Source organism: Ovis aries, chromosome 7 (genome assembly GCF_016772045.2).
Source record: "Ovis aries strain OAR_USU_Benz2616 breed Rambouillet chromosome 7, ARS-UI_Ramb_v3.0, whole genome shotgun sequence".
NCBI classification, from domain to species: Eukaryota; Metazoa; Chordata; class Mammalia; order Artiodactyla; family Bovidae; genus Ovis; species Ovis aries.
The window spans coordinates 1,097,383-1,124,691 of record NC_056060.1 but is presented as its reverse complement, the minus strand read 5'-3'; the positions used below and the strand labels follow the sequence as shown (position 1 = coordinate 1,124,691).

Below are 27,309 nucleotides of genomic sequence, written 5' to 3'. Positions count from 1 at the left end.
AGGATTACTCTTAGTATGTGCTCTCACGTACTCTGAACCTTATAAAACCTGCCTCTGTGGCCCCCATTGTTCATGTGATGGTTTCTCTTTGATTTCTAGGTTCATTTTGCACATGTGGTTTTTATAAGTTGCGTCATGCTGAGCCATCCCGTGTGAACCTGGATCGCTCTAGTTGAGCCACAAGCGAGAAGCATGCACTGCGTCTCCATCTTAGTGTAGCTGTGCCCTTGCTTTTTGTGCTGTGTACGTTGCCTTTCATTCCAGCCCCACTTTGTGTCCCTGCCACACTTACCATTTTCATTCATCATTTATCTTTAAAGTGACAAAGTCATGAGTCTCTTAAAACACAGAGAAGCTGAACGGCTGAAAATGAGTGCTGTCTCCTTCAGATCGTCACTTTGGGAGCCTGTGTATACTTGGTCTCCACCTGCCCCCAGCTGTACTTTTCTCCCCACAGGCCCTAGCCCACCTGATTCTCTTTCCTTATTCCCCAGGTTCCTGTGAAATTGAGTATGCACTTCTGAGTTCTCCCCTCCTCAGTACAATCCAGCATTGGTGAAATCTCAAGTTTGGGTGGTTTTTTTTGTTTGTTTGTTTTTAACACTCGTAATAATGGGGGAAATAATGAACAAACAGGAAAACGAATCCAGTTTTAAGCTCCTTCAAATGTTTTTCCTAAATGTCCCTGTGTTCCAATGAACTGTAGACTAGGACTGACCCACATTAATTATCTGAATTTCCAAGTGAAATCTAGACTCAGTATTTGTTCCTCTTCCTTCTTCAGGTAGGAAGGCTACCCGGGGCATTTCATCCCAGGAGCTAGGGCAGGGGCTTTCAGGTGAGGAGCAGGACGGGGCCTCTGGGGGTGTGACTGTGGGGATGTAGCCGCAGGGGATTACCTTTTCACTCCTAGCCTCTGACTTTGCGTTGGAGCCAAAGAAGGGACAAGGTGTGTAGACTGTGGATAGACACAGTCAGGTAGCACAAGGGATCTGACAGTGAGGGACGGGAGGAAACTATCCCTCACTGTCAGATAGGGACTTCATCTACTGAGTCCCAAGTAGATGAAGAAAAATTCCTAAGCCCAGTCAGCTAGGACTGTCTTTTGTAGATGCAAGAAAATTCTACAACTGTTGGGGTCATTTAAGTTTGCAACTATTAGACTATAGTTTGCAAGTTTTAGACTATAATACCAGGAATGTACACATTTATTAATTTCCAGCTCCATCCTAGAAACCGCGCTAGGCACTAGATACAGAAAGGATTAAGGTGTGGTCCTGATTTTCAAGGAACGCGTGGTTAATATGCATTGGTGTTTCCAGACTAGACGATGATGCTCACCAGGGCCAGTGGTCAGAATGTGTACTTCTCTGGCCCATGGTAAGCAAGCTTAGGAAAATAGAATCTCCAGAGCAGGGAACCTAGGAATCAAATCCAGTAAGTGGCCCAGGTGATTCTTAGGATCAGGAAACTTTGTGAAACTACCAATATATAGAATATTGTTGCTGAGCCCTACTTATTTTAGAATGAGGTATTTCATGCTAATGGTGACTATCTAAACCAAGTAAAAGAAAAGTAATACACTTTTCTTAAAATTCTGTCATCTTTCTACTGTCTTGTTTTGATAAGTTTAAGGATTTTGGTAAATATCACCTGTAGACATTGATCGTCTACTATCAATAAGGTTATGAGATACCATACGCGATAATATTTGGTTCATCTGGACCACTGTTCTCTAACACAGACACCAATAAAATGTGGAAGGATGTGCTCATGACCTTTACATTACCTTGAAACATCCTAGTATTTCTTAGGGCAACCAATTTTTTTCCTATCTGTCATGAATTCACATCATATTTTTGTGAATCCATTTTTAAAGTGTATAGATTCTTTGCCTTCACTGGAGGTTTTTGTTTTGTTTTTTTTTTAACTCCTGGAAATCATAAAGGGTCTCTCTCTTTTATCTAATACACTAAGTTTTATTGAATGTTCTTTTTTCATTAGCACATTCTTCATCATTTTATTGGCATTAATCAGGTTCTTTTTCAGAGTCAAGTCCTAAGATTTTTGGTTTTCCCACACAAAAGTAGTCAAGGGCCTTCTTGGGAGGTTCTTGAGATTATTGCACGTTACTGTCTTAGAACAGTGTCACAGATGCTGCTGTACTGGGCAGGATTTTGTGTAGCCGTGAAGCAGAGTGTGCTCTGTATGGCTTTGACAGTCCGCTTTATAATCCTCAAGATAAGTCAGCAGTGACTCCCAGGCCTGTTTCCTAGTCAAGACTCTAGGCCCTCCTCCTTTGCTGAAGGATTAAGGGGTGGGCCTTTCTGAAGCTCTGTACGAGGCTTTCTTCCGTTCACTCTCCCTAGGCTATAAGCTCTGCTACATGGCTTCCCTGACAGTGTTTTTCAAAGTAAGTAAAGTAAGTAAAGTCGCTCAGTCGTGTCCGACTCTTGGCGACCCCATGGACTGTAGCCTACCAGGCTCCTCCCTCCATGGGATTATCCAGGCAAGAGTACTGGAGTGGGTTGCCATTGCCTTCTCCAGGGGATCTTCCCGACCCAGGGATCGAACCCGGGTCTCCTGCATTCCAGGCAGACGCTTTAACCTCTGAGCCACCAGGGAAGCCAACTCACATCATAATCCACGTTCCCTCTCCTGAGATTTACACACATTTTCATACTGCTCCTCCAGCATTTTCACCGAGATGATTTTTCAGACATTTCTGACTCAACTGACAGAAACTGAGTCTGTCTCCTCCATCCGCAAAACTGTCTCTTGACCAGGGTTCCTTTTCTCAGACAGTAGCCTTTCCGTCAACCCACTTGCTGAAGCCAAAATCTTAGAAGACACCCTGGACTCTGTTCCTGTCCCCTCTATCTGCCAACTGCTTTAATTCTGGCTCTTAAATACATCTTACACCACTGCTAATCTTTTTATCCCCAGCACAAGCAAAGCCTCTTTCTTCACTGCTAGTCTCCTATAGTTTGTCTTACTTGACTCCCTACTTCCCATCGTAATCATTTCAATAGCCTTAATCATAGGAATCTGTTTAGAACATACGTCTGATTATTCTTTTCTCCTGCATTAAATCCTTGGTGAGGTACACAAAGTCTTGTATTACCTGGCATTTTTGTAGTCCCTCCTTGTTGCTGTATTTTAATGTCTCAGGCCCAGCAGCCCTTACACGTGCTCTTTTATCTGCTTGAAATGCTTCCTTACTGTGTCTCCTCTGCCCTTCTTAGATGGTTAAGTCTCAAGCTAAACCTTAATTCCTCAGCCATTTTCTTGATCCTTCCAGTCTACATTAGGTTTGCCTGTTATCACGCCCCGTGCTTCTACACAGTCATGACATTTAAATTAGCTGTTCAGTGGCGCTCTGTGCTAATCTGTAAGCTCCATAAAGACATTGGCTGTTTTGTTCATGGGCTGTTTTGTTCATGGGCTGTTTATCTTTCCCATCATGATGGGTGGATGGAGGAAAATCTTCCTAAATATGGTTTGAATTTTCCTTAACCAAATTAATTTTTATTTACCTACATTCAGACTTAACTGTCATTGGTGCCAGTTATAAAGATTCACACAAATGTTCCAAGAGTTAAATCCCTGGCTTGGCATTCTTGACCCAGAATTGAACTTGGTCTGTTTTGCAGACTTGCTGATTACTCTGCATACTGATCCTTCTAGATTATTTACAAAAATGACGAATGTACAGATCCTCTTTCAGATTAATGACCTGACAGTTTAGACTTACAGTATCCAAGAATTACCTGTTTATATTCACCGTCTCTTTTTCTGTCTTAGCTAACAGGATCTCCAGTTTCATGATGATTATATTGACGACGAGTAACATTTTGAGTAACTTCCATATGCATTTTTATTTTTCTTTTTATTCACTCCCGCACCATTTTGCTTCACCTTTTGTCCTTCTGTTTTGTGTTGTCTTTCCACTACCCCTTCCTTTCTGTCTTTCCCTTTCCTTTCCCTTCATTTTCCTCCTTGCCTTCCTACTGTTGACCACTGTGGACATTGTTAAGTATACCCAGTGGTGGGAATCAAGGGGAAAGAAGATACTAAATCCTAGAACTGGTATTTGACACTTGTGTGTATCAAAGAAAAATAAGAATTTAAAAAGAAAAACCATAAAAATGGTTCTATTCAGCTTAGCAATAAGTTGAACAGGTAATTCTTTTTCATAAAAAACAAAAATAAGCTTTGCTTCCTGCACTATTTCACTTAGAAGTTTTAGTATTCCTAATGATACTAAAAATTATTTTGGAGGTAAAAATATATTAAAGTAATTAGGCCATAGTGTGTGACAGTCCTAGTAATGAAGTTACCTTTTTCTGCTTACATTCAGGAGGGCCTAATAGTGGAATATAGTCTTCTTCTTCCGTGACAGGATGCAGCGTATTACAGTAAATAGAGTGTAATATTCATCTTATTCAGTAAGACAGGGGCCTGGAGGGTGGAGAAACCGGCAGAAAATGAAATAGTTGTCGCTCGTGCTTGATAAGTGTGTTACACAAGAGTGCTTTATAACATTTTTTGTAGCTTGTAATTCTGAAGACAGAGTTAAACTCATTCTTTGAGATTTTTCCCTGTAACTTATAAACGTGGTACCCATTTGTGTTATTTTAGATCACTGACTTTTTCCTCTTGCCCTTTTTAAATTAGGGGGACTACAGGCCATTGCAGAGTTATTGCGAGTGGACTGTGAAATGCATGGGCTTACTAAGGACCACTACAGTATTACTTTAAGACGATACGCAGGAATGGCTTTGACAAACTTGACTTTCGGAGATGTAGCTAACAAGGTATGTTTCGTAAGATCGATTTCTTAAGATAGCTCTGGTATGAGCTTTTCACAGACTACTTTTCACTGACTTCTTTTTTGTCTCTCTCGTCATTAAACACTGACTAATAAAAACCTGTACTTTATATTCCACTGCATATCCGTACTCATTTGATGTCTAATGCCTAAACAAAGGCAAAAGATGGACACAGAAGTGAACTTATGTAATCACATTTAAAATTCTGTTCCTGGGCAGACTTCCCTGGTGGTCCCGCAGTTAGGACTCCACTCTTCCACTGTAGGGAGCACAGGTTCAATCCGTGATTGGGGAATTAGGATCCCATTTACTGCGTAGTGAGACAAAAAGTAATTTAAAAAAAAAGACTATTCTTGGGAATGATAGCAAAAATCTGGAAATCTTGATGATTGGTGAAAGTGTCAGACACATATTAGTTCCATCCAAATAAAAGACTACGTTCAAACCCTTTTCTTATCATTTCTTATTATTTATTCACTTTATTTTTACAGTTTGCCAAGAAAGGAATGAATATCGCAAAGCATTAGGAGGGTGTTTGTCTTTCATTTATGTAGTCTGTGGTTCTAGTTCTCTTACGGGTGGCTGCAGGTTGCCTTGTTACTAACCCTGTGTAATCCTTGACTTTCTAGGCTACTCTCTGCTCTATGAAAGGCTGCATGAGAGCGCTCGTGGCTCAGCTCCAGTCCGAGAGTGAGGACTTGCAGCAGGTACTCCTCAGATTCCGCGTGGTTTTCTTGGATATTAGTGGCTTAACACCCTGACTTAGGTTAATGTAAGCTATGACTCAGTATTCAGCATCTCATGTTTAAATTGTGGCTGCATTAACACCAGAATAGAGGAAAAGAATTTTATTTTAGACTTCCTTTTGGCTCTAGATTAGCTTTAAGAAGAAATGTATTTATTAATAGATTTCTACTCTTACTTTTGGGCTTCCCAGGTGGTGCCTATGGTAAAGAACCCACCTGCCAGTGCAGGAGACATGAGAGACACGGGTTTGACCTCTGGGTCGGGAAAATCCCCTGGAGGAGGGCAAGGCAATCCATTCCAGTATTCCTGCCTGGACAGTCCCATGGACAGAGGAGCCTGGTGGGCTACAGTCTGTAGGGTTGCAAAGAGTCAGACACGACTGAAACAACTTAACACGCATGCACGCTCTCTTACTTTTAACCTTAAGAACAAGAAAGCAACTAGTATAAATAATTTTTAAACAAACTATTCTAAAATTGATCCATTTGCAGGTTATTGCGAGTGTTTTGAGGAATCTGTCTTGGAGAGCAGATGTAAATAGTAAAAAGACTTTGCGTGAAGTTGGAAGTGTGAAAGCACTGATGGAATGTGCTTTGGAAGTGAAAAAGGTACCTTTGAGAACATTTGGTATTACCATATGCATTTCATCTTTGGATACTTTTTCGCTGCCCTCTCCCACCTCTGAGACTCACTAATTTCTGACCCTCTTAGCTTACCAATCCCAAGACTTAGAATGCTCCAAACTCTGCAGGTATTAAGGCAGACAAGCCTGCAAGGTGACCTATTGTAAATCGGGGTGTTTCAGCTCTGTTGACATCTCGGACAGATAAGTCTTTGTTTGGGGGTACTGATCTGTGCCTTGTAGGATGTTTAGCAGCATTCCTGGCCTTTGCCCACTAAATGCTGACATACCTTCCCCTCAGTCATAATAATCAGAAATGTCTCCATTTATGACCAGATGTCCCCTCTAAGGGAAAAGGGACAGAATCACCCCCAGATGACTCCTTGCTGCCCAAATCCCAATCTCCCAGAGTCCCCAGATTTTGATAGTCACCTTATAGAGGTAATCAGACCCAAAGATGAGAAATCCATCAAATAATAATTTGTTTACAAAAGGAAGTAATATCCAGGTGGGATATCTACTGTAGAAACTAAGCTAATTTTTTTTTTTAACTGAAATTTGCGAAGAACTAAACTAAGCTCGTCTTTTTAGCTAATCTGAGCTTCCTTTCACCCAACCAGCCCTCCTTGACCCAGAACCTACATTTTTCTCTTCAGAATTTCCTTTTCAGTCTGGGGCTGTTTTTTAATTTATGTATTTTTTTCTAAATTACATTGTTTTATACCTGGAAATTCCAAGAAAATCAACTGGAAAATTATTAGAAATAAGAAAAATATTCAGTTAAGTAACTGGCTATAAAGATAATGTTTAAGGGTGGTCACCAGGTACAAACTTCCAGTTATAAGATAAATATATACTAGAATGTAATATACAATATAATAAATGTTGTTAACACTACCATATCATATATGAAAATTTTTAAGAGAGTAAGTCCTGAGTGCTCATCACAAGGAAAAAGTTTTCTATTTCTTTAATTTTTGTGTATGTATATATACATATATATATCTATATGAGATAATAGATGTTCACTGAACTCACTGTGGTAATCATTTCATGATGTATGTAAGTTAAATCATTATGCTGTATACCTTAAATAGTGTTACATGTCAATTACGTCTCAAAACTGGGAGAAAACAATACTGTTCAAATATACTCAGGATTTGCATAAAGGTACCTTAGAACACTACTGAATCAGCAGAACATTGGTACTCACAGTCTAGAAAAAAAGGTTATGAATGGCCAGTAAGCACTTGAAAATATACTCAGCATCATTAGTCATCAGGGATATACCGATTACAACTGTGAGATACCGTTATACATATTATATTGGTTATGATCTTTAAAATTGACCACGTGTTGTCAGAGATGTTAAAGAGCTGAAATTCTTAGGCACTGCTGGCATAAGAGTTAAATGGTATAGAGGCATAGCTCGCTTTACTGCAGTTTGCAGATACTGTGTTTTTGGTAAGTTGAAAGTCTGTGGCAACCCTGCACCAAGCAAGTCTTTTAGTGCCATTTTCCCAACAGCATTATTTTTCAGTTAATGTATGTACATCTTTATACATAATGCTTTTGGACAGTTAATAGACTACAGTATATGCACTGAGAAACCAAAAAAATGGTGTGACTTGCTCTATTGCAATATTTGCTTTATTGGAGTGGTCTGGAACCATACCTGCAATATCTCTGAGGTCTGTCTGTCCCACTTGAGAGAATTGTTGGCAGTGTTTTCAAACTAACATTTACCTGCCATACAACCTGGCCACCCATGAGGAACAAAACCTTAAATTTACACAAAGACACACAATTATCCACATAAAGATTATTTGTGATAGCCGAAACCTAGGAAAAACATTCTAATGTCTGTCAGTAGGTAAATGGGTAAATAAATTGTGGAATACTATTCGGCTATTAGAAAAAAAGAATGAACTATTGATACCTGCAATAATCAGTTATGTCAGAAATCAGAGCAGTAGTTGCCTGGGTTTGGGGGTGGATTACAAGGGGCATGAGGAAATTGGAGGAGGATCAAAGTACAGTTTATTGGTTGCGTTAATACCTTACTAAAATTATACAAAAAAATTAGTGCCATGTACATTTTAAGACTCCTTTCTAATCAACTTTGTGTATTTTCAGAAAGATTTAATGTTTTTGTATAGATTATTAGGACTTGTATTGCTGCTGAATAGCTCATTGTATTATCACTCAGGGACCTCAAAGATCTACATACAGGCCAATTGCTACATACCAAGAAAGTTAGATTAACAGACACAGCCTACTGAAAAGTGTAAAAGAGGATTTTAATAAATGTCAAGACATAGTCTGTCTTGTAAAGGAAGAGTAGATCATTTCTCTCTCATAGATGAGAGAGAGATCATTAAAGATCATTTCTCCCTAAATTCATCTATAAATTTTTAAGCCCACACCAGGAAAACCAGAATTGAAAGAGACACGTGTACCCCAGTGTTCATCACAGCACTGTTTACAATAGCCAGATGAATGGATAAGAAAGCTGTGGTACATACACACAATGGAATATTACTCAGCTATTAAAAAGAATGTGTTTGAATCAGTTCTAATGAGGTGGGTGAAACTGGAGCCTATTATACAGAGTGTAGTAAGTCAGAAAGAAAAACACCAATATAGTATATTAACACATATATATGGAATTTAGAAAGACGGTAACAATGACTCTATATGAGAGACAGCAAAAGAGACACGGATGTAAAGAACAGACTTTTGGACTCTGTGGGAGAAGGCAAGGGTGGGATGATTTGAGAGAATAGCATTGAAACATGTATATTATCATATGTGAAACAGATCGCCAGTCCAGGTTCGATGCATGAGGCAGGGCGCTCAGGGCTGGTGCACTGGGATGACCCTGGGGGATAGGATGGGGAGGGAGGTAAGAGGGGGGTTCAGGATGGGGAACACATGTACACCCATGGCTGATTCATGTCAGTGTATGGCAGAAACCACTACAGTCATGTAATTAGCCTCCAATTAAAATAATTTAGTTAAAAAAATTTTTTAATGTAAGCCCAATCTTGGAAAAACTAGCCCATCAGAAAGCTATACTGTCCAGTTCTGGTTTGGTCTTGCTCTGGTTAACGGTATTAGAATTTATTTTCTCCATCTTTTTCTACATTCAGTGCAACAGCCAATATGAACATTCTTTCTCTTTTTAACTTGTCACCTCTTCATTCTCAACTTCATTCACTCCTCACAACCACAAGGACCAAAACTGCCTTGCACATTCCCCATGTACTGCTCCCTTTTCACCTCATTCACTGGCCCTTCCTCTTCTACACAACAGTCTTTCCTTCACCTGCACCCTGCACTCTGGGCATTGCTGCTACTCAGAACTGTTCGTCCCTTACTCTTGTCCGCTGTACTTTCTCTACTGCTTATAGAGAAGGAGGCTTTTTTAATGTTTCACTTATCTCTAAGAAGCCCAATATTTTGAAAACAAAAAACAAAAATGTTCATTTTCATTGCTTCTTCCAACTTCTTCAGAGAATCTCCTGTAACCACCAAAGCCCTAAACAAGTAGTCAAGTAGTCACTCCCTTCATTTCCTAACTGGCCGTATCTTCCCCAGTTCTTTCTAAATTTGCTCCTAACAAAAAATCTAGATTTATAGCTTAACTAGGATATCACTTTTCTACCTATACCTGTATTTGATACCTTCGATCACATACCTTACTGAATCTCCTCCCTTTGTTTTTACCACCTATACTTCCAACATCCAATCATTTCATCTTGTCTCCTCTAACTATTAAGCTCTGAAACAAAACCCTTGGCCCCCTACATGTAGTCCCAAAGAGAGCAACTTTTGTTTTCCTACCTTCAACTCTCATCTCTAGGTCAGTTATAAGTTTAGCTCACTCCTCTAAACTCTTCCCATTTTTTCTGATCGAGAGATACTTTGTCCCATTTCCTCAGTCACATTATAATTAAAATTGAGCTATTGTCCTTTTCACATCTTCAGTGGTGAAATCATTTCTTCTCTGCCTCATGGTGAATAGTATCTATTTTATTCATTCAATATCCTGAAGAAGAGAATACAATGGCTCTTGATTGGGTTGAGCCCAAAATGTTTGCCCTGACATTCAGGGCCCTCTTTTCCCTGTCTGACCTTACTTCCTGCAAAGTCCCAACGTGGACTTTGACTTCTGTGTCTTCTTTCTGTTATTTAGTGCTCCCTTGCTTATTCCCACTTCCATGCCTTTACTCTGTCTACCTCCCCTGCCTCCTCTGAATGTACATGTCTTTTTATCTGCAGAGGCGCTCTCCTCCAAAAATTATTTCATTTATTTGACTTAAGTTCCCATGGCAGTAATCTTTTCATTAGAGCCCTTGGTTTTAAGTATAGTGTTACTGTCTTTTTTCCCCAAAGTAAACAGCACCTTCAGAGCAAGTGTCAGTTGCTCTGTTTGTATCCCCTAAAGTACCTGTAACTGTGATAGGCACAGAGTAGATTTCTAATGAATGTTCGTTTGTCCCCTGATCGATTTTTAGTAAGAAGACTGTCGTCAGGAGCATGACAAGTTTTAACCAACATTCTTAATTGTACACTCAAAGTGTTTCCTCTGGCAGTTGTGATTTGACAGCTTACTATGATACTGCACATCAGGGAGTTGTCATTTTTATAATGACTTTGTTTCTTTGAGGATTTTAAGAAATTGGAGTATTTCCGGTATGCTTCCATTTTAATAAATTGTTACTTTTGCATAAACCACACATAAATATGGATGTGTATTTTATACAAACAGAATATTGTACATACTTGTCTGCAACTTGCTCTTTTCATTTAATGATAGGTCTGGATATCTTTTCAAATCAGCGTACAGGGGGTCTTTTCTAGTTTATATTATCCTGAAAATATTGTCTTTTCTGAACGCACATCAGTTGTTTCATTTTCTAATATAAGCTTCTGTGAGATAAGTGTGCACCATCTCTAAACATTTCACATTCATTGCTTAGATGAATGTGATGGTCATTGTTTTAATGTTGTGTTCTGCTTGTTTCATGGGGATATCACTGTCTTAAGTTCTGTTTGGTATTTTATAGAAGTTTTTTTAAGTGAGGATTTCCTAATGCTTTACCAGTAAAGGATGGGCAGCCAGGGGATATTTTTAAAAAAAGAGAGAGCTTTCTCTATAGAAGTAAGTATAGACGTTCTAAGAGTTACAGTTACAGCCCTTAACTAGACGACATATATTGTCTCTTGCTAGGAGTCAACCCTCAAGAGTGTTTTGAGTGCCTTATGGAACCTGTCGGCACACTGCACTGAGAATAAAGCCGACATATGTGCTGTAGACGGCGCACTTGCGTTTCTGGTTGGCACTCTCACTTATCGCAGCCAGACCAACACTTTAGCCATCATTGAAAGTGGAGGTGGCATCTTACGGAACGTATCCAGCTTGATAGCTACAAATGAGGACCACAGGTAAGTACAGTTTTATGTTACTTTTAAATGAAGTGGTAAGATTCATATCTTCAGAAAGACTTAACTGAGCAGTGTTTTGTGTAAGTATGCAAGTTCTGAGCCAAATTACATTTATGACAGTGAAACTATTAACTATTAATACCTGATTTATTCATTAACATTTATGCTAATAAAAGTTCATAGTATCACAAAGATGTCTAAAAATAAACCAGTGATACTTGAGAGATATAACCCATGTGTAGAATAAAAAATGAAAGCCATAAATATTACAGAGAACAAAATCCTTTCCTGTATGTAGTATGGATTAAGGGAATATGAGGTGATAAAAAAAAAAAACCTGTGGTTATGATCCAGAAAGTACAATGATTCACATTTTTCTAGTGGAGCCATAATATCAGTGATCAAAATGTTTTTCAGCCAACAGCCATTCATCCCATTTATTAGAACTGTAAAACCTAACAGAGCACCTCAGATACAAGGCATACATTTTCAGAACTTGAGCTTTGCATTATCTCAACAAAAATATAGTATCTTTCACAGTGTATTATTTATTTCATCCTGTATTGTTCCTCTCTCATTAAAAAAAAAAAAAGACTGGGGTACTTGTAGTAAAAGGCTTTTGTAAGAATGTAAACATCTTTTCTGTAAGTTTTTGATGCACAAACTACAAGCCTCACAGCCCTTTCATCTTCTCATGGAAGAACTCTTAAACTCAATAAGCACTCAGGTGTCTGCTGGACTGCTGAGAGAACTGCCATTGCTAAAGCTTATTGTACCTTTTTGCCTATCAGTTTTAAAGCCCACTAGAGCTGACTATGCTCTCATTAAACTTCATTTTACCATGCATTAAACAAGCCACAGCTCTTCAGATCCTAACATTCATTACGCTGACTCTCAACTCTTGTTTTTATAGTTACTTTTAAATGTTTTTAAAACTTTTTAGAAAAACTACGCACACAATTTTCCCAAGACCACTTAAAAGGGGGAATATCAGTATTACAAATTCAAACCAGAGAGAGATTATCTAAAAGTCATTTTGCTGACCTGAGCTTACAGTGTGTTCTCTGACTTTGTAAAGATCTGTTAATTGATTCTTTTCTGTACCTCTTCTGAGATGTCTCTGTTATCAACGTTGTGGAACCCACCCAGATGTTAAATTACCACAGAGTCCCTGTTCAGCTTTCATAATATATTTATACTCAGTAAACTGAGAAACTCTGTCACTATGTAAAGTAAATATATATTTGCTCAAGAAAAATTTTTAAAGCTGTTAGGTCAGAATAGGAAATGCAGAATTGATGAAACTGAACATTTTTACCTTTTAGTCTGACAGATGAGTACTATAAAACAATAAACATTAAATGAACTAAAAAGGAGATGGGCAGTGCTTGAAATTGATAATATAATTCGGTGTAGTTTTATTATGCCTGTTGTTACAAGTTTTAGCAGTTATCTTTAGATTTAAATTTGTTCTCTTTCATTTTATTTGTCACTGCAAACAGATTTTTACCTTACTTTTGTAATATCTTGTTTTTATTTCAGGCAAATCCTAAGAGAGAATAATTGCTTACAGACCTTATTACAACACTTGAAATCTCACAGTTTGACAATAGTCAGTAATGCATGCGGAACCTTGTGGAATCTCTCAGCGAGAAACCCTAAAGACCAGGAAGCATTGTGGGACATGGGAGCGGTCAGCATGCTCAAGAACCTCATTCATTCAAAGCACAAGATGATTGCTATGGGAAGTGCTGCAGCTTTAAGGAATCTCATGGCAAATAGACCTGCAAAGTATAAAGATGCCAATATCATGTCTCCTGGTTCCAGTCTGCCTTCTCTTCATGTCAGGAAACAAAAGGCCCTGGAAGCAGAATTAGATGCTCAGCATTTATCAGAAACTTTTGACAATATTGACAATTTAAGTCCCAAAGCATCTCATCGTAGTAAGCAGAGACACAAGCAAAATCTCTATGGTGACTATGTTTTTGACACCAATCGACATGATGATAACAGGTCAGACAATTTTAATACTGGAAACATGACTGTCCTATCACCATACTTAAATACCACAGTATTGCCCAGCTCTTCTTCATCAAGGGGAAGTTTAGATAGCTCTCGTTCTGAGAAAGATCGAAGTTTGGAGAGAGAACGAGGTATTAGCCTAGGCAACTATCACCCAGCAACAGAAAATCCAGGAACCTCTTCAAAGCGAGGTTTGCAGATTCCTACCACTGCAGCCCAGATTGCCAAAGTCATGGAAGAAGTATCAGCTATTCATACGTCCCAGGAAGACAGAAGTTCTGGGTCTACCACAGAACTACACTGTGGGACAGATGAGAGGAATGCACTCAGAAGAAGCTCTACCACCCACACACATGCAAACACTTACAACTTTACCAAGTCAGAAAACTCAAACAGAACATGTCCAATACCATATGCCAAAGTGGAATATAAGAGATCTTCAAATGATAGTTTAAACAGTGTCAGCAGTAGTGACGGTTATGGTAAAAGAGGTCAGATGAAACCTTCAATTGAATCCTATTCTGAAGATGATGAAAGTAAATTTTGCAGCTATGGTCAGTATCCAGCTGACTTAGCCCATAAAATACATAGTGCAAATCATATGGATGATAATGATGGAGAGCTAGATACACCGATTAATTATAGTCTTAAATATTCCGATGAACAGTTGAACTCTGGGAGGCAGAGCCCTTCACAGAATGAAAGATGGGCAAGACCCAAACATATCCTAGAAGATGAAATAAAACCGAATGAGCAGAGACAATCAAGGAGTCAAAGCACAGCTTATCCTGTATATCCTGAGAGCAGCGATGATAAACATCTCAAGTTCCAACCACACTTTGGGCAGCAGGAATGTGTTTCCCCATACAGGTCAAGAGCAGCCAATGGATCTGAAACAAATCGAGTAGGCTCTAACCATGGAATTAGTCAAAATGTGACCCAGTCTTTGTGTCAAGAAGATGACTATGAAGATGATAAACCAACCAACTATAGTGAACGTTACTCTGAGGAAGGGCAGCATGAGGAAGAAGAGAGACCAACCAATTATAGCATAAAATACAGTGAAGAAAAACATCACGTGGATCAGCCTATTGATTATAGTTTAAAATACACCACAGACATTCCTTCTTCACAGAAACCAGCATTTTCATTCTCAAAGAATTCATCTGGACAGAGCACAAAAACTGAACACATCTCTTCAAGCAGCGAGAATACGTCCACAACTTCATCTAATGCCAAGAGGCAGAATCAGCTGCATCCAAGCTCAGCACAAAGCAGAAGTGGGCAGACCCCAAAAGCCACCTCTTCCTCTTGCAAAGTCCCCTCTATCAACCAAGAAACAATACAGACTTACTGTGTAGAAGATACCCCAATATGCTTTTCAAGATGCAGTTCATTATCATCTTTGTCATCTGCTGAAGATGAAGTAGGGTGTGATCAGACAACGCAGGAAGCAGAGTCCGCTAACACTCTGCAGATAGCCGAAATCAAGGACAACAGCGGACCTAGGTCAAATGAAGATTCTGTGAGTAAAGTTCCAACAGTGTCGCAGCACATTAGAACCAAATCCAGCAGACTCCAGGCTTCTGGTCTGTCTTCAGAGTCAGCCAGGCACAAAGCTGTTGAATTTTCTTCAGGGGCCAAATCTCCTTCCAAGAGTGGTGCTCAGACACCCAAAAGTCCGCCAGAGCACTACGTTCAGGAGACCCCACTCATGTTCAGCAGATGTACTTCGGTCAGTTCACTTGATAGTTTTGAGAGTCGCTCGATTGCCAGCTCTGTTCAGAGTGAACCCTGCAGTGGAATGGTAAGTGGCATTATAAGCCCCAGTGACCTCCCAGATAGCCCTGGACAAACCATGCCACCAAGCAGAAGTAAAACCCCTCCTCCTCCTCCACCTCCTCCTCCTCCTCAGACAGTTCAAACGAAGCAGGAAGTACCTAAAAATAAAGCACCTAGTGCTGAAAAGAGAGAAAGTGGACCTAAGCAAGCCGCGGTAAATGCTGCAGTACAAAGGGTCCAGGTTCTTCCAGATGCTGATACTCTGTTACATTTTGCCACAGAGAGTACTCCTGATGGATTTTCTTGTTCGTCTAGCCTGAGTGCACTGAGCCTTGATGAGCCATTTATTCAGAAAGATGTGGAACTAAGAATAATGCCTCCAGTTCAGGAAAATGACAACGGGAATGAAACAGAAAGTGAGCAGCCTGAAGAATCAAATGAAAACCAAGAAAAAGAGGCAGAAAAACCCACTGATTCTGAAAAAGATCTTTTAGATGAGTCAGATGATGATGATATTGAAATACTAGAAGAGTGTATAATTTCTGCCATGCCAACAAAATCTTCACGCAAAGCCAAAAAACCAGCCCAGACTACTTCGAAATTACCTCCACCTGTGGCAAGGAAACCAAGTCAGCTCCCTGTATACAAACTTCTGCCATCACAGAACAGGTTACAGGCACAAAAGCATGTTAGTTTTACACCAGGAGATGATATGCCACGGGTGTATTGTGTAGAAGGGACACCTATAAACTTTTCCACAGCTACATCTCTGAGTGATCTAACGATAGAATCCCCTCCAAATGAGTTAGCTGCTGGAGAAGGGGTTAGAGCAGGGGCACAGTCAAGTGAATTTGAAAAACGAGATACCATTCCTACCGAAGGCAGAAGTACAGATGAGGCTCAAAGAGGGAACGCCTCGTCTGTCACTGTACCTGAACTGGATGACAATAAAACAGAAGAAGGTGATATTCTTGCAGAATGCATTAATTCTGCTATGCCCAAAGGAAAAAGTCACAAGCCTTTCCGTGTGAAAAAGATTATGGACCAGGTCCAACAAGCATCTATGTCTTCATCTGGAACTAACAAAAACCAATTAGATGGTAAGACAAAGAAACCGACTTCACCAGTAAAACCTATACCACAAAGTACTGAATACAGGACACGTGTAAGAAAAAATACAGACTCAAAAAATAATTTAAATGCCGAAAGAAATTTCTCAGAAAACAAAGACTCAAAGAAACAGCACTTGAAAAATAACTCCAAGGACCTCAATGATAAACTGCCAAATAATGAAGACGGAGTCAGAGGAAGTTTTACTTTTGATTCACCTCATCACTACACGCCCATTGAAGGCACTCCATACTGTTTTTCACGAAATGACTCTTTGAGTTCTCTAGATTTTGACGATGATGATGTTGACCTTTCCAGGGAAAAGGCTGAATTAAGAAAGGGGAAGGAAAATAAAGAATCAGAAGCTAAAGTGACCAACCACACAGAACTAACCTCAAACCAACAATCAGCTAGTAAGACACCAGCTGTTACAAAGCAGCCAATAAACAGAGGTCAGTCTAAACCCGTGCTGCAGAAGCAGTCCACTTTTCCCCAGTCTTCCAAAGATATGCCAGACAGAGGGGCAGCAACAGATGAGAAATTACAGAATTTCGCTATTGAAAATACTCCAGTTTGCTTTTCTCGAAATTCCTCTCTAAGCTCTCTTAGTGACATTGATCAAGAAAACAACAACAACAAGGAAAATGAACCTATCAAAGAGACAGAGCCCCCTGCCTCACAGGGAGAACCAGGTAAACCCCAGGCCTCAGGTTATGCTCCTAAATCATTTCACGTGGAAGACACCCCTGTTTGTTTCTCAAGAAACAGTTCTCTCAGTTCTCTCAGCATTGATTCTGAAGATGACCTGTTGCAGGAATGTATAAGTTCTGCAATGCCGAAAAAGAAAAAGCCTTCAAGGCTCAAGCCTGATAATGAAAAGCATAGTCCTAGAAATATGAGTGGCATATTAGCGGAAGATTTGACACTCGATTTGAAAGATATACAGAGACCAGATTCAGAACATGGTTTATCCCCAGATTCAGAAAATTTTGATTGGAAAGCTATTCAGGAAGGTGCAAATTCCATAGTAAGTAGTTTACATCAAGCTGCTGCTGCTGCATGTTTATCTCGACAAGCTTCATCTGATTCAGATTCCATCCTTTCACTGAAATCGGGCATCTCTCTGGGATCACCATTTCATCTTACACCTGATCAAGAAGAAAAACCCTTTATGAATAATAAAGGCCCACGAATTCTAAAACCTGGGGAGAAAAGTACATTGGAAACTAAAAAAATAGAATCTGAAAATAAAGGAATAAAAGGAGGCAAAAAGGTTTATAAAAGTTTGATTACTGGAAAAGTTCGATCTAATTCGGAAATTTCGAGCCAAATGAAACAACCCCTTCCAACAAACATGCCTTCAATCTCTCGAGGTAGGACAATGATTCATATTCCAGGAGTTCGGAATAGCTCTTCAAGTACAAGCCCAGTTTCTAAAAAAGGCCCACCCCTCAAGACTCCAGCCTCCAAAAGCCCTAGTGAAGGTCAGCCAGCTACCACCTCTCCCAGAGGAACCAAGCCATCAGTGAAGTCAGAATTAAGCCCTGTTACAAGGCAGGCATCCCAGACAGCGGCATCAAACAAAGGACCTTCTAGATCAGGATCTAGAGATTCCACTCCTTCAAGACCCGCCCAGCAACCATTAAGTAGACCAATGCAGTCTCCAGGGCGAAACTCAATCTCTCCTGGTAGAAATGGAATAAGTCCCCCTAACAAATTATCTCAACTACCAAGGACGTCATCCCCTAGTACTGCTTCAACTAAGTCCTCAGGTTCTGGGAAAATGTCTTACACATCTCCTGGCAGACAGATGAGCCAGCAGAACCTCACCAAACAAACGGGCTTATCCAAGAATGGCAGTGGTATCCCAAGGAGTGAATCTGCCTCCAAAGGGCTAAATCAAATGAGTAGTAATAATGGAGCCAATAAAAAAGTAGAACTTTTCAGAATGTCTTCAACAAAGTCAAGTGGAAGTGAATCCGATAGGTCAGAGAGACCTGTATTAGTACGCCAATCAACTTTCATCAAAGAAGCTCCAAGCCCAACCCTAAGGAGAAAACTGGAGGAATCTGCTTCATTTGAGTCTCTTTCTCCATCTTCTAGACCCGATTCTCCCACACGGTCCCAGGCACACACTCCAGTTTTAAGTCCTTCCCTTCCTGATATGTCTCTACCTACACATTCGTCTGTTCAGTCTGGTGGATGGCGAAAACTCCCACCTAACCTCAGTCCCACCATAGAGTACAACGATGGAAGACCAGTAAAGCGCCATGATATAGCGCGCTCTCATTCCGAAAGTCCTTCCAGACTTCCCATCAATAGGTCAGGGACCTGGAAACGTGAGCACAGCAAACACTCATCATCACTTCCTCGAGTAAGCACTTGGAGAAGAACTGGAAGTTCATCCTCAATTCTTTCTGCTTCATCAGAATCTAGTGAAAAGGCAAAAAGCGAGGATGAAAAACAAGTGAACTCTATTTCAGGAAGCAAACAAACTAAAGAAAACCAGGTATCCACAAAAGGAACATGGAGAAAAATAAAAGAAAGTGAAATTTCTCCCACAAATAGTACGTCTCAGACCACTTCTTCAGGTGCTGCAAATGGTGCTGAATCAAAAACTCTGATTTATCAAATGGCACCTGCTGTTTCTAAAACAGAGGATGTTTGGGTGAGAATTGAGGATTGCCCCATTAACAACCCTAGATCTGGAAGATCTCCAACAGGAAATTCTCCCCCCGTGATTGACACTGTTTCAGAAAAGGGAAGCCCGAACCCTAAAGATTCAAAAGATAATCAGGGAAAACAAAATGTGAGCAATGGTAGTGCCCCTACACGCACCGTGGGTCTGGAAAACCGCCTGAATTCCTTTATTCAGGTAGATCCCCCAGACCAAAAAGGAACTGAGACAAAACCGGGACAAAGTAATAACCCTGTCCCTACATCCGAGACTAATGAAAGTTCTATAGCTGAGCGTACCCCGTTTAGTTCTAGCAGCTCAAGCAAGCACAGTTCACCAAGTGGGACTGTCGCCGCCAGGGTGAGTCCTTTTAATTACAACCCAAGCCCAAGGAAAAGCAGCACAGATGGCACTTCCGCCCGACCGTCTCAGATCCCGACGCCAGTGAGTAACAACACAAAGAAACGCGACTCAAAACCCGACAGCACGGAACCCAGTGGGACTCAAAGTCCGAAACGCCATTCCGGGTCTTACCTTGTGACATCTGTGTGAAACGAGCTGGAAGGATGAAACTAAGAATGTGATATGTGTTCATTACAACTGCTATGTAGAAATGTTGTTTCAAGTGAAACTGTAAAAGACTGAAAAATTTTGTAAATAGGTTTGATTCTTTAACGTTAGAGGGTTTTTGTTCTGGAAGCCATATTTGATAGTATACTTCGTCTTCACTGGTCATATTTTGGGAGGCACTCTTCATAGTTAGGAAGAAAATGGTAAAGCCAAGTATATTTGTACAGTATGTTTTTCATGTATTTAAGTAGCATCCCATCCCAGCATCCTTTAATTATTGCTTGTCTTAAAATAACACTACAGATAGAAAATATGATATATTGCTGTTATCAATCATTTCTAGGTAATAAACTGACTAACCTTACATCAGGGAGAAATTGGTATTTATGCAAAAAACCATTCTGTTTTAGTCCTTGAGAGTCCATCTAACATCATAATTAATCATGTGGCTGTGAAATTCACAGTAATATGGTTCCCAGTGAACAAGTTTACCCAGCCTGCTTTGCTTTACTGCATGAATGAAACTGATGGTTCAATTTCAGAAGTAATGATTAACAGTTCTGTGGTCACATGATGTGCATATAGATAGCTATAGTGTAACAACTTACACTATTCTGTGCGCAAAACAAAAAAATCTGTGTAACTGTAAAACATTGAATGAAACTATTTTACCTGAACATCAGAAAGTAGGTAGAATTTTTGCTATGCTGTAACTTGTTGTATATTCTGGTATTTGAGGTGAGATGGCTGCTCTTTTATTATTGAGACATGAATCGTGTCTCAACAGAAACTAAATGAACATTTCAGAATAAATTATTGCTGTATGTAAACTGTTACTGAAATTGGTATTTGTTTGAAGGGTCTTATTTCACATTTGTATTAATAATTGTCAAAAAGGGCCTCTTTTAAAAGCTTATATAAATTTTTTCTTCAAATTCTATGCATTTAAGAGTAAATTTCCTCTTACTGTAATAAAAAACAATTGAAGCTGATTGTTGGCATTTAACCATTCCATGCATTGGCACTTAACCGTTCCTGAAAGTTTAATGTGTGATTAGCACTTCCTGTTTAGTATTTTTCTTTTCTTACTCCACTGGAGTTGATTTTTTAAATTCATATAATAATAGCAATGTGAACTGCCTTGCATACGGGCATTGAACACAATAGGCCCACAAAGAACATTTCTTTTTTCTTAATAGAATTCTGTCCTTGAGAAACTAATTATTCTGAGGTAGAAGTAGTCTCTTCCAAGCCCATCTTGGAATGTCACGGTCTTGTCCCTCCTGTTGCTCCTGGGTCTGGAATGAACACCTTCCATCACCTTTTGTGTTACAGCAAAATTTCAGCAGCCAAATATAATCAGCACCTTGCCATGTTCAGAAAATGCTGAGACATTCAAGAGACTCTTTAAGAAACCACTGCCTGTTAACGAAAACTTTGTTTTTGATGAGTAGGGTTGTGGGGTGTGTGTTTAAATGCCCCCTTCCTCACACAGCAAGGAGAGGATCCTCCTTCATGAAGGAAGATAGACTGATAAGATTTATTTTAAAAGCTAATATATCTTTCCAGAATTTGTTCTAAATAATCAGAGAGTAAGGATGATGATAAATGTTCACGTATTTGTTGAATAAATGAAATTTTATTTTTTAATGATAAATTCATGCACTCTGCATTTGGGGGAGGGAAAAGATATTTAGATATGGCAGGACACTGGGGAAAGGTGGTGACGAGTAAGCATATCTACCTGCTGTCTTTGAAATCATATCATAGAGTTAGTTATCTGCCGCTTACCTGTGTTTATTATTTACAGGTAAGGACTTTTTTTTTTAAGTCCTTTACTAAAATGCCAGTAAATAAGTGCTGTGATTTGAAGAAAGGCATGTGACTCCAAAGCCCATACTCTTCCTACTGCTCACCTTTGGAATATACCTACATTTAAACTTTAGTCAAGTTTTATCTGTGTGAAATCATATGTAAGTCCTAAGACTATTCTGTTTTTCTCAAAGGATGCCTTATAAAGGTCATATTTCTTTCCTGTGTAGTCCTGATTTTCTTTGTTTTTTTTTTAAGTTACTACTGCATGACAATTTTTATAAACCACTTCAAATACTTTTATAGAAAAAAAATGGGATATAAGTCAATTAGAATAAAATTGCCTTTCTCAAGGGAGGAAAAAAGAAAAAGATAACCTCAGTGCTGAAAATGAAAAAAGGATGCCCTCCATACCCCAGAAAACTCAGGAATTCCAGTAAGTAGTGCCTACTGGGAGAAGGTATAGTATACATTGACCATTGAGGAAAAAGTTCTGTATGAGACCCTCTAGTTAGAGACAATGGCTCTGAATTAGTAAAGGAGAAAATCTCAGTTCTAATTTTAGAAGTTCAGGCAGGGAGTGTTCCCATAACTGATAACAAGCCAAATAGTCCCCAGTTTACACTTGTAGGTTAGAAATGGCACACTGAGCCAGCATTGGGGGTTGGTTGAGTTGCAACGCCTGTTGAGAAAAGTAGGGCAGTAGTGCCCTGTTATCTTTGGACTGCATCGGACAGAACCGAGGCAGTGGATTTCGAACTTGAGTGCATGCAGATCACCAAAAATGTTTGTTAAAGCACATCCCCATCCTTCTTAACTCAGAGTCAGGCCTGGAAACTAGCAGGTGATGCTGATGCTGCTGGTCTGGGACCACTCAGAGTTACTGCCATGCATGACTGCAGTAAAGCTCCTCGAGGGACTGCCTTCAGCTCCAGCTATTCTTCTCAACCACTGGACTCAGCATCTGAGAAAGTACACCAAACTGCCTTCTCCTTTAGGCATGAAAAGATGGGAATATTGAGTTACAATCTGATACAGCCCATCTCAACTCCCAATAGTCCACAAGTTTACCAGACATGAATGAACAGGTAATTCTATACCTGAGGGACTGACTCATGATCCCCTTGAAACAGTTATCAAAAAGGCAAAATTTCGACAAATACCTAATTTGGATTTGCAATAATATCAAAAGAGATACACCAAGAACAGGGCAAAGGAGAACTTTGAAGAGAGGGCAAATGGACTTCAGATGAAAGAAAATGTGCCCAGTTAGTATACAAACAACCACCAATGGCAAGTTCGGTATTTGAGAAAAAACTTGACAAGTTTCTTTGCACTGACAGGACAGTTAATGAGGGAAATAATGAAATAAAAGATAAGCCCCAAAGATCCAACTGCATTGTAAGAATAGTCAAAACACTTTTTTCCCTATAAAGTATGGATTGTTCCTACAAGGTTTAATGAACTGAAGGGATGAGTCTTGCTGAAGATGGAAGCCAGTTGCACTATATCATGTTTTCACAGTTTCCTTATATCTAAATAGAAAAAGAACTGAGTACCAGAAATGCAAAAAGAAAATTGCCAAGAGCTGAAGAATACTTGAGTAGTCAGATCATTCACACTTAACCAAACAAAAATAATTTCTCAAGAGTCACAAGGGTTGAAATAGAGTATATAAATTATATTTTAGTTTCTAATTCCTTCATATTAATGCTGACTTTCAAATACTACTTCATAGTGTTGAAACCTATGGACTTTGACTCCTACAAACTCCACGTCTTTTTTCTGCCCTTCTCTCTTCTGTGGTCTATAAAACTATATTCTGGTTTTTGTTAGACCATTGATCCTTCTTTCAACCTGTTATGTTTTGTGTGTGTATAATATTGTTCTCGGTGCTAAATACAGGTCTGATATTCAGGATAACTCTCTACAATTGTGACTATTTGCTTATTTTCTTGACGTTATGAGATTGTTCCTTTTTTTAATTAAAAATACTCAACATTGTGCTAGTGAAGGTGACCACTGCATATAAAGCAACATTAGTGAATGTTGCAAAAATCAGCTATTGTTAATAGCTATTGTTGCAGACATTACCTGTCCCACCTACACAACCTTTTGGAATCCTGACATATAGTCTCACAGTTGATCATGGAACCTTGTGCTCATTGTTTCCCCCGGCCATGGCTGTTTCCACCAGAGGGGGTACCTGACCTAGAGGAGGCTAGTTACCAAAGACTTGTAGGGCTTGTAGGGCTTGTAGCAAGTGTGAGACATACAAGAATGGCCAGCTCCTGGCATTACCACAGTTCTTGCTGATTCTGGGGGCTAGTTCTACTTTTCTTTGTGTTCAGAACATTTGTGCCTTTCAAACCCACTTTGTTCCTGAAGTAACTTGAAACAGGAAACTATTTAGACACAGTTTAGTGATGTGGTTTTTTTTTTTAATATAAAGAAAGCTTTCTTTAAATCTTTCTTTCTTGAAATCATCTGTGGGGAAAAAGGAATAGGCTGCCTACATAGAAATAAAATAGATTGGCGTCAGATTTCTTCTCTGAAATACTGAATGCCAAAAAAAAAAAAAAAAAAGGCAATAGGACAATATATCTACCATTTGGAAGCAAATGGAAATATTACCTAAGAATTCTGAAACCTGTCAAACTAGCAATTTATCTGAAACACTTGTATCATTCGGGATTCTTGTTACAGTTGTTAACAACTTTCTCTAAAAGAGGAGACACTCATTTAAGGAATCAGAAGCTCACAAGAGCTGTATGAGGGCCAGAAAATCAGGATTGGAAACCACCACAGAAACTAGCCAAACCATACTGTGAGGCTGCTTCAAAAAGACCCAGTTGTGGCCTGTCAACTCTGGAGCCCTCTGACACCACCCTCCTCATAAGTTAAGCATATACTCAGCACTTGCCTCATCACACGGCTCAATTCTGGACTGCGGTCTTGCTGACTGGACCCTTGGCAGAGCTGTGTCATATGGCTGTAGAGCCTGGGAAGCTCAGTGGGTTGGTTTCTCCACTGAGGAAGCCGGATGCCTAGGACATGAATTCTCCAAACCTACAAGGGGCATTTCACAGGCACCATTGGGAAACCAGAATCCATGACATACCTCCTACCATAGTACTCCTGCTGCCTGAGCAATTAAATGGGAATGTATTAAGGAAACAGTTTGAGCAATAAAACCTTTGAACTGAATAAACGTGTAAGTAACTGTGGTTACTCTGATGATGAATCTCAATGTGAATGTGCATGTAACTCAGAACTGAAAAGATGAAATGCTTAATTTAAATTCCACATTATTCTACCCCAAACTGGGAAATGAGGGAAAGAAGACATAAAAGCATGCTAAATTTCTACTCTTTTAAGTAGGCAGTGTCAAAAGATACTATTTTATTTTTAACTTGGAAAAATACAAGTTCAACTTTTCTATTTAGTGCTAACAGCAATGTTAAAAAGAAAGCTTTCTATCCAAATCATTAGTCAAAATAACTGAATACAAGAACACTTGAACAGAGTATCAAAGAATAGGGAAAAGCGGAGAGGGAGAATTAGCTACAAAAAAGCATAAAATGACAGGAATAACAAATAATGAGTGGATTAAGCACATACGGTAAAGTTGGAGTCAAGTAAAAAAAACATCCTTTACCTATATGCCATTAGTAAAAGATACACCTAAAATGACCCAGACTGGACAAAACTAAAAGCACAACTACACACAGGCAAATGCGAAGAAAGCAGTATAGGTACATTTATGTCAAAGTATAATTCTGGATGAAAGGCATCAAACAATGAAAAGATGAACAACAGTTGTGACTTTCTTTGAACATCAAATGATAAAGCATCAAGTGTACGAAACAAAATTACAAACACAGATTGACAAAAACTGGCGCCAGTGTTTGACAGATGACTTAGTCTACACACAACCAAAGGAGGACTACTACTTAAAACCACAACTTCCTTCCAGAAAGGGTGACTCTTGCTTCTTGAAAAGTCCTTTTCTTTAGCTGAGGACCTTGATGGGTTTGGAATCTGTAAAGCCAAGCCTGGAGTTTAGTGGGAGGAGGGTTAGAGAAAATCACATAGATGTGCTTAAGAGAGGCAAGAACTCGGGGTTTGGGGGTACCCAGGAATGGGGGCTTGAGCAGAGATGTGAGCACAAGAGGAGAGACAGAACAGAAAAAATGGCAGGAAGCCAGGGTCCTATGAAAACCCTGGTGATGCGACAGGCAATGGTTTTAGAAATAGAGACGTACACTACTTCAGTTGAAATTAAGTTCTTAAAAATAAAATCTTTGTTCAGTAATAATGTATTCACTTAATTTTCAGAATCTTTTTAATGATTGCAGTTATCTTCACCATCACTTTATATAAATTATTAAAGTATTTGAATTTACTTACATTACATGTAAGTGTTCACTGTTTCCTCTTTATTGCATAGCAGAAACACTTTCTTCTTTATGTTAATATAATTTGGTTTGGCAGGAATATGTCCTTATATAGTGTGTGTTTGTTTGTTTTCCAGAAAAGCTAGATTGTGAATATACTTTCTCAATCCTTGCTTGCTTAAAATTGTTTTTCTTTTGCCCTCACACAAAGGATAATTTGAGTCACAACTTTAGTCACAACTCATTTTCTTCAAAACTCTTCTAATGTTTACTGTGGCTAAAAAGTTCAGATATAAGGCTGAGTTCTGTTTCCCCTATAGAAAACTTATTTCCTGCCTGGTGTTCTTTGGGTTTTGTTTTTAATCTTTGAAATAAAGCAATTTTACTAGCATAAACCCAGCTGTCTTTTTTTCCACAGCCCTTTTAATCCTGAGTCTTTTCAATCTTGAGTCTTCAGTTCATTGAATGTTCTCACCTTACTCTTTACAAACCAACCAGATCTACCAAAACACTGCTCTCCATTAGACACCAGCCAGAAGCTTGGTGGTGCCTAAGCGAGAGGCACCATACTGGGTGCCATCCTGTCAGTTCTTGGTGTCCAAGAGCTGCACTCTGTCCCTACACAAGTGGGAAGAACCCTTGTCCTCCACTTCGGGATTTAGTGTAACACTTCCCCTCAGAGTACCAAAGCAGTACTGCTTGTGTTCAAATGCCTGAAAGGATTTGTAGAGAAACAGTTTCACTAAAAATTTTACTTAGAGTCTACCCTCCCACACCAAGATAAAGATCTGAAGAATACTGAAAGTGAAAGTGAAGTCGCTCAGTCGTGTCCGACTCTTTGCACCCCCCATGGACTGTAGCCTACCGGGCTTCTCCATCCGTGGGATTTTCCAGGCAAGAATATTGGAGTGGGTTGCCATTTCCTTCTCCACAGGATCTTCCTGACCCAGGGATTGAACCCGGGTCTCCTGCATTGTAAGCAGATGCTTTACTGTCTAAGCGACCAGGGGAGTGGGTTGCTATTTCCTACTCCAGGGGATCAATCATCCAAGCCATGTGCAAGGAGATTCTTTACCAGTGAGTTTAATTTTAGGGTAGAGACTCTGGAAAGTGTATAGTCGAATTCCTAACATTTACACGGAACACTGAAACAGTGCCAGTAATTTTGCTAGTTCCACCACTATAAAAATCCACTTTTGCCAAGTTGAAAGCAAGCTGCAGGGCCCAGGAGCGGTTAAAGATTAAACAAACAGGGCATTTCCTTGCCTACTCTAACAACTGGCTCAG

General features: G+C 39.5%; 1 protein-coding gene and 1 non-coding gene across 22 annotated transcripts in view; one reads left to right on the top strand and one right to left on the bottom strand.

The window, feature by feature from the left end:
• APC (APC regulator of WNT signaling pathway) overlaps positions 1–21,854 on the top strand; it is a 134,449-nt gene extending 112,595 nt beyond the window's left edge. For 9 of the 21 annotated variants that reach the window (XM_060418711.1, XM_027971441.2, XM_060418712.1 and 6 more), the window contains 5 exons: positions 4,678–4,817; positions 5,462–5,539; positions 6,071–6,187; positions 11,438–11,652; positions 13,195–21,854. In XM_060418711.1, the coding sequence (XP_060274694.1) occupies positions 4,678–4,817; positions 5,462–5,539; positions 6,071–6,187; positions 11,438–11,652; positions 13,195–19,795 (7,151 nt within the window). In that variant the 3' untranslated portion in view covers positions 19,796–21,854. Of the gene's footprint in view, positions 1–784; positions 839–4,677; positions 4,818–5,461; positions 5,540–6,070; positions 6,188–11,437; positions 11,653–13,194 lie in introns of all 21 variants that reach the window. The other 12 variants (XM_042251953.1, XM_042251946.1, XM_042251948.2 and 9 more) reach the window with 3 other exon arrangements.
• On the bottom strand, positions 2,554–2,625 carry TRNAS-GGA (transfer RNA serine (anticodon GGA)). The gene has a single exon. It is a non-coding gene; the product is annotated as a tRNA-Ser (tRNA).
• Positions 21,855–27,309: the final 5,455 nt, after the last annotated feature.